A 7,763-nucleotide genomic window follows, 5' to 3' on the forward strand; every position below is an offset into this window, starting at 1 on the left:
ACGAAACGATCCGTCTTTCTTCTTGACGAACAAGACTGGAGCTCCCCAGGGTGAGAAGCTTGGTCTTATAAAGCCCTTGCTGAGTAGTTCGTTAAGTTGACGGGACAGTTCTTGCATCTCTGTAGGTGCTAAACGATAGGGCGATTTGGCTACTGGGGTATCCCCTGGAACTAAGTCGATTCTGAACTCGACTTGACGTTGCGGAGGTAATCCTAGGAGTTCTTCTGGAAATATATCGGGAAAATCACGTACTACTGGAGTGTTCTTAATGCCTTTCGCTTCTTGGCTCACATCGACAACATGAGCGAGGAATGCTCGATATTCCTTTCGAAGGTATTTCTAGGCTTGAATACTCGAGATGAGGCGAAGGTTAGTGTCGGGTTTGTCGCCGTAGATTTCTAGAATTTCGCTAGACAGCAGATTAAGGCGAACAACCTTTTCATAACACATGATGTCGGCACGATGCAGACTCAACCAATCTATGCCGATAATGACGTCGAAACTTTTAATTGAGACCAGCATGAGGTCGATCGAAAATGAATGACTATCTAGAGTTAGGGTACACCCTATGTATATGCACCTAGTACTCTCTGTCTTTCCATTAGCCATTTCTACAGTGAACGGTTGTTTAAGTGCTCGTGATTTTTGCTTAAGTAAATGAGCAAATTTTTGGTTCACGAAACTCCTCTCCGTTCCACTATCAAACAGTATGCATGCATAAGAGTTATCGAGGAGAAACGTACCAGTGACCGCTGTGGGGTCGGCAACTGCTTCCTCATGGCCTATAGCCAAAACTCTTCCCACTCCGCCGACGTTCCCTGCCTTCGGGTAGTTCCTTTTGTAGTGGCCCACTTCGCCACAACCGTAGCAAGCTTGGCCCACTCCAGCGCCGGGGACTTGGTTGATTGGCCTTACATCAACCAAGATGGGAAAATTTTGACAGAAATACGACCTAATCAAGACCTAACAGGTCCAAGTTTTAACAAAGATAGGAAATTAGACTAGAGTTTTACATAACTAAGTTATATCCAAAAGAGAAGGTTGAGTAGGCTCTATCTACGACGAGAACCACTCGAATGAGTCCTTGATTCAGACAGACGGCGCTCTATGTCTCGCATGCGCCTTTCATACATTGACTGCCTAGCCCGAAGTTCCCTAACTTCAGCTTGGGATGCAACTAGTTGTTGCTGCAGAGTCCCATTGGTTATCCTAGCCCTTTCCATAGCTACCTCGAGTTGGCGAATGCGGACCGTGTTAACGCCAGAGTTGGCGTCAATCTCCATGACTCGGTCAATAGATGCTCGACCTTGCTCAGTGTTCCGAGCAATCCTACGGACCATGATGGGTAGGACTCGATCAGTTGAACCTCCCTCTTTTAGGTTGTAAAAGCTTCTATCCCTATTGTAGGGAATGGGTTGACCCTGTTCCTGACTCCATCTGTTCAAGTTTGTGCCCACAGAGGTGCGAGTACTTGAAATGCTGGACGAGGGTTTGGGTTTGGAGCTACTGGGGGTAGGTTGTTGACTTCCGGCTCTGAGTCAGAACCATCAGAAAAGCCTTCAGCTTGGTGATCATCCAAAGGGATTGGGTGATCATCTTCTGGTTCTTCTCCCAGCCATCCTGCATTGCCGTTGTTGGGATAGTACGGGTCTCCGGGGATATGGAATCCAACCATGATATCTACGCGAGAAAAGGGGTATAAGAAATAAGCACATAAGTAATTTATAGTAACACAAAATACTCCTATAGTATTTTAAGTTTATGTTTTGTTCTAAGGTTTTCGTTGTGGTATTGTTGGTAAGTTTTTAGACTTGTTGCAACCTCACAACCACTCTTAGGCACATATTAGTCACTCCTCGGATAATATAGTTGATCAGGCTATATCTTCCCAGATTTGACTATATGTCTCTAAGTCTACTTGTGCTGCCCAACAATCATAATACTTTTGTTCTGTCCTAGTGACACTGATTTTAGCATGAATGCAGGTAGGTATACTTGGTTAAATATTTTATTATTTAAAAGTATAAACTCTTTGTCAGAGTATTTTTTAAATCCCGCTGTGTTTATAGTTTGTATATCTTTTATGGGTTGATATACTCGATTCACTATAAACAATGCTCTGATACCAATCTGTCACACCCCAAAACCAGAACCGCGGAAACGTTCGGGGGTGGAGGACATCATGTATAGTATCACAACAATGAATACTAGTAAACAAGCAACAACATCATCCATTGCATTAATAATATAATTTAATACAAGTGTGTTCTGTGAAGTGTATAAAACACTAAAAATGTAAATCAAAATAAAAGATGAGTCTTGAACGAGCTCCATCTTCTCAAAATCTGGCACCGGCACCTGTCTACTGGTGACCTCAGAATACAAGTTATTTTGAAAGAGTTTATCAGCTTTAAAGCAGGTGAGATCATAAGTATTTTAGTGTGATTGTTTATATGAAAGTGTTTGTAAGTACTTGATGTATAAGTTTGTAAATGTTTGTAAATGTTTGTAAATGTTTGAATCTCCTAGAAAACCCTATGTTTTCTACTAAAAGTAGCCTTCTACCAAGGCATCAAATGTTTGTATGAAAATGTTTGTAAGTACTTGATGTATAAGTTTGTAAATGTTTGTAAATGTTTGAATCTCCTAGAAAACCCTATGTTTTCTACTAAAAGTAGCCTTCTACCAAGGCATTAAATGTTTGTATGAAAATGTTTGTATGTGAATCTCATGTAAGAGTATGTATTTTCCCAATTCTGACTATCATTAACCAAAAATATAGTTTTTACATTACGGTTCATTGTGAGAAGATCACAAAGTGAATGCAATGGGGAAATAAAATAGTACTGTAGTGTTGTATTACGTAACCACTGTTGTACTAACTACCTTAAACCAATTGTTATTTAAAGTACCATGTGATATGCCTGTACCATACTACCGACTAAAAACACGACGATGAAAGACATCAGAAGAAATGACATTTGGCACCCGTAGACTTGCAAGTCCCACTATAGCGAGCATCAAGGTGTAGGATAGTCAATCCAGTATAGATCTATACACAAATTCAACGGTCTCCAATTAAGGAGACTTTGGATACAAAACGAGCCATGATAGGTGATGCCATGCCCCGTTACGTGGCTCACATAACTGTTGTAATGTACTTGTATATGTATTGTATGTACTAGCTGTATTGTATGTTCTCTCTCTGTCTAGTATGTATGTATGTTCTCTCTGTTTCTCATAATAGTATGTTCTCTTGTATAATGTATAGTATGTACTAGCTGTATTGTATGTTCTCTCTCTCTGTCTAGTATGTATGTATGTTCTCTCTGTTTCTCATAATAGTATGTTATGTTTGTTTCTCATCACTATATGTTATGACTCATGAATGAACTGACTCATTGTATGTTTCATTGTTCTAATAATAGTATTTGTAACTTCCTAAACTATACCTATTATAGTTTACTAGCAATGTTGTTTGTATAAATGAACATGTTTGTATACCTTTGCTACCCAAAGGCATTGAACTGAAAGAAGGAACTTTTGTATCTATATACATATACATAATATATAACTAATATTCAAACGACCTTCGGACAAACAACCGATACCCTAAGACCACAACCAAACAAGGAACAGGAGGTAGGGTGAGTTATCAGTCCTAAGTCTTTTGAATCCCACTTATATAACTATATCTAAATAGATACACATTTAACAAAATATATTAGTTTAAAAGACAAGGAAGTTTTGTAAAACCTTTTGAAGAGTTTAAATAAACATTGATGACTTGTTGTCATTTCATAAGACGATTTCAAAGCAGTTTGGCATAAAAACAAGTTTCATAAAGAGTTTAACATGTAAAGGAGTTTGATAAGCATTTGAAGTAGTTTGTTTGATAACACTATTTGAAAAGTAAGAAAATCCATATGTTGATAGTTATTAATCACGTGTGATTGATATAATAACTATAATAGTTCAACTTGTATTCCCCCCCCCCTATAAAAGCATTTAAAATTATTTAAAAGGTTGATTAAGGGGTATGAACTCACCTGTAGTGAATGGTTTGGATGAACGGATGGTATAGGATGCTAAGTGTCAAGTGAAGACTTGAGCACACACACGGATCCTATTTAACATATAATAACACATATATGTATCCAATTAGTCATTTAACAACTAATTAACCAAGTTAAGACACCCTAGGACATGGAAAACACTTTGATTTAAGTGGTAGAAGTACCAAGGGTTGCATCTAAGGGTTGTAAATCCACTTAAGGGAGTTTTCGGTCCAAGTGGTATGTTTCTTGGAGTTTTCGGCCCAAAGGGTTTTCGGTCCAAATGGTTTTCAGTCCAAATGGTTTTCGGTCCTAATGGTTTTCGGCCCAAAAGGGTTTTCGGTCCAAATGGTTGGCCGAAAACTCATGATGTTTGGTGATTTTTAAGGGCTTTCCACAATCAATGAAGTGTTCTAGACTCAATACTAAGTATTAGGAAAGGCTTAAAGTCATTTTGCACCCTTCATAAGGGTTTTCGGTCTAAGGAGATGCACTAGACCGAAAACACCTTTTGTTCTTGGATAAATGATGATTTCAATGCCCTAAATCAAGAGTTTCAACTAGATAACAAGTATAGGGAAGTAATACTAACGATTTAGAGGCAAATAGAGTTGATTTTGGACCAAAACACTAGTGTGTGTTCTTGGTGTTCTTGAAGATCAAATCCAAAAGGTGAAGTTAATGGATGAAATCAAAGGGTGTTACTACATAATGCTTTGTAATAACAAATCAAATGGAAAGAATTCTTACAATTTTGAAGATCAAAGTGAAGAACTCGATGATACTTGAGAGAGAATGGATGTTTATAGCTTTGAAATGGAAAGAATGATCCAAATGATCATGAAATATATATGTAGGATGGTGTTTTCGGTCACCTTGACCGAAAACTTTAAGGTCTTGACCTAAAACTCCTTTTTGAGGAGGTTTTCGGTTTGATTCATGACTAGAACTTCAACCAATTCATCCTAACACTGATTCCTTTGATGTACTAAGTTTAGAATACTCGAATAGACTCCAAATAATGCCAAAAGATAGCAAAATGGGTCTAACGTTGATTGTTTTGATTACTATATAAGATTTAAAAATTTCGAGTTGTCACACCGGTCGGGTTCACCAATACACCTACGACATTTACGGAGTTGATGAATCGCGTATGCAGGCCGATGCTCGATCGATTGGTCATCGTTTTCATTGATGATATCTTGATGTATTCCAAGACCAAGGAGCAGCATGAGGATCACCTTCGAGAGCTTCTGGGAGTTTTGAGGCCATAACAGATGTATGCCAAGTTCTTGAAGTTTGAGTTTTGGTTACGAGAGGTCCATTTCTTGGTGCATCTCGTCAACCAGAACGAGGTTTTGGTTGATCCGGCCAAGATTGAGGTTGTAATGTAGCGGGAGGTCCCGAAGTCTCCCTCGGAGATCAGGAGCATCTTAGGATTAGCAGGGTATTATCAGATATTTATTCAGGACTTATCCAAGTTTGCGGTACCCCTCACTCGTATGACGAGGAAGGGCGTAGAATTCTGCTGGGGGCCTGACCAGCAGGCTGTGTTCGAGACACTGAGACAGAAGTTGTGTGAGGCTCCAGTGTTGACCCTCCCTGAGGGTGTTGAGGATTTTGTTGTATATTGTGATTCATCCATCACTGGTTTAGGGGCAGTGCTTATGAATCGTGAGAGAGTCATTGCGTATGATTTGATTCTAGGCAATTGAAGCCGCATGAGGGTCGGTATTCAACATATGATTTAGAGTTGGGGGAAGTGGTGGTTGCCCTCAAGATTTGGTGACATTATCTATGTGGGGTTCGGTGTACCGTCTACACGGACCATACAAGTTTATGATATCTCATGGATCAACCCAATCTAAACATGAGACAAAACAGATGGCTTAATGTAGTCAAGGATTATGACTATGAGATTATGTATCACCCAGGGAAAGTGAATGTGGTCGTTGATGCTTTGATCCGCAAAACAGATAGTTCTGCTAATGAGAGCCTATGCATAAGGATATTGATTGAGTCTCCATTATTGGATTTGATTGGGGATGATCATGCTGAGGGCTTTAAGAAGGAGAATTGGAAGCAACAGAGACTCAGGGGAGAGATTGACAGGTTTGCTACTGACAGTCGAGGGTTATTGACCTGGTATAGACAGGTTTGGGTGCCAGACTTTGGTGGGATCAGGCAGACTGTGCTAGAGGAAGCGCACAAGTCCAGGTTTTCGATACACCTTACAACCACCAAGATGTATTGGGACTTGAGACTTAGTTACTGGTCTCCGTGTATGAAGATAGAGATAGCCTGGTATGTTCATATATGCTTGACCTATCGGATGGTCAAGGTCGAGCACGAGAGACCGCATGGAAAGTTGCAACTATTGGAGGTCCCCATGCGAAAATGGGAACATATTACTATGGATTTCATCACCAAGTTACATTGGAGGAGTAAGGGATTCGACATGATATGGGTTATAGTGAACCATCTGACCAAGAGTGCCCACTTTCTAGGCATTCGAGAGAGCTCCTCGGCCAAGAAGTTGGCCGATTTATATGCTTCTTGAGATCATTGCTCGGTATGGTATTCCAGTCTCCATTGTATCTGATCGAGATGTTCGTTTCACTTCCCATTTTTTTGGCAAAAGTTCCATGAGGAACTGGGTACGAGGTTGTATCTTAGGACTGCTTATCATCCACAGATGGACGGTCAGAGTGAGTGGACCATTCAGACTCTTGAGGACATGTTTAGAGCTTGTGTCATAGATTTTGGTGGGAGTTGGGACTCCTATGTTCCCATAACTGAGTTTTCGTACAACAAAATTTATCACTCCAACATTGGTGCACTGTCATTCGAGCTCCTCTATGGGAGGAAGTGTCATACCCCTTTATGTTGGGGAGAGATTGGAGAGGTGGGTCATATGGTCATGGGAAGGACTGAATGTGACAACCGGAAAATTTTGGAACAAGAAAGGTTTAAATTGTAACTGTGTACACGTGAATTCACAATGTAGCCTTGTTGTAATAGAACTTTGAAATCCAAAAGAGCAGTGTTTGTATAAGTGTATATATGTCTATATACATACTTTGGAAATCATGTTTGTAGAAAACACTTAAAAGTCAAGCAAAACCAAATCGTTGGAACATATAATCATGAATTTAAAACATTACTTTAAAGTTTTTGGCCTAGTACCCCACCCACCTTGGGATTTCGGTTGTAAGGAGGCCGAAATCTCCCCACCTAGAACACCTTAGGCCGAAAACACCAACCTAGAACACCACTAAGGTCGAAAACCCCTAGGATCCAAACCACTAAGACCGAAAACACCTTTGTGGAGGAGTTAGAACTGAAATGACAAAAGGTGCAAGGTGATTTTGGTTATACCTTGACCGAAATCACCACTTTGGTCCCTCTTAAAGTGATTTCAGTGATAATAAAGAGAAAAGGGGAGTTTGACTTTATTACTTGATGTGCTTCACCCATTTCCCAGGCAAAATTTGACAGTATCCCAAGCAAAACTCCAATAAGTAAATATATTATCCAGCAGGTAATTAAGTAAAATTCATATCACTTATCCTCCTTATAATGAACGAAATCACCACCCCAAAATCCCGATCCAATCCATTTCTCTTTGCTATAACTCCAAACTCTCGAAAAAAGAAAGCCAAAATATTCCAACTTCAAATTTCTTCAAGTGTGTTCTTAGGTTTTGGT

General features: G+C 39.7%; 1 protein-coding gene across 1 annotated transcript; it reads left to right on the plus strand.

Moving 5' to 3' along the window:
* Nucleotides 1–5,925: 5,925 nt before the first annotated feature.
* LOC145126744 (uncharacterized) lies at nucleotides 5,926–7,084 on the plus strand. The gene is made up of 2 exons (XM_079062049.1): nucleotides 5,926–6,359; nucleotides 7,063–7,084. The coding sequence occupies exons 1-2, from the start codon at nucleotides 5,926–5,928 to the stop codon at nucleotides 7,082–7,084; spliced, it is 456 nt and encodes a 151-aa protein (XP_078918175.1).
* The last annotated feature ends 679 nt before the right edge of the window (nucleotides 7,085–7,763 follow it).

The sequence above is a fragment of the Lactuca virosa genome, chromosome 7, assembly GCF_052849685.1.
Source record: "Lactuca virosa cultivar CGN04683 chromosome 7, Lactuca_virosa_CGN04683_v6, whole genome shotgun sequence".
Lineage (NCBI taxonomy): Eukaryota > Viridiplantae > Streptophyta > Magnoliopsida > Asterales > Asteraceae > Lactuca > Lactuca virosa.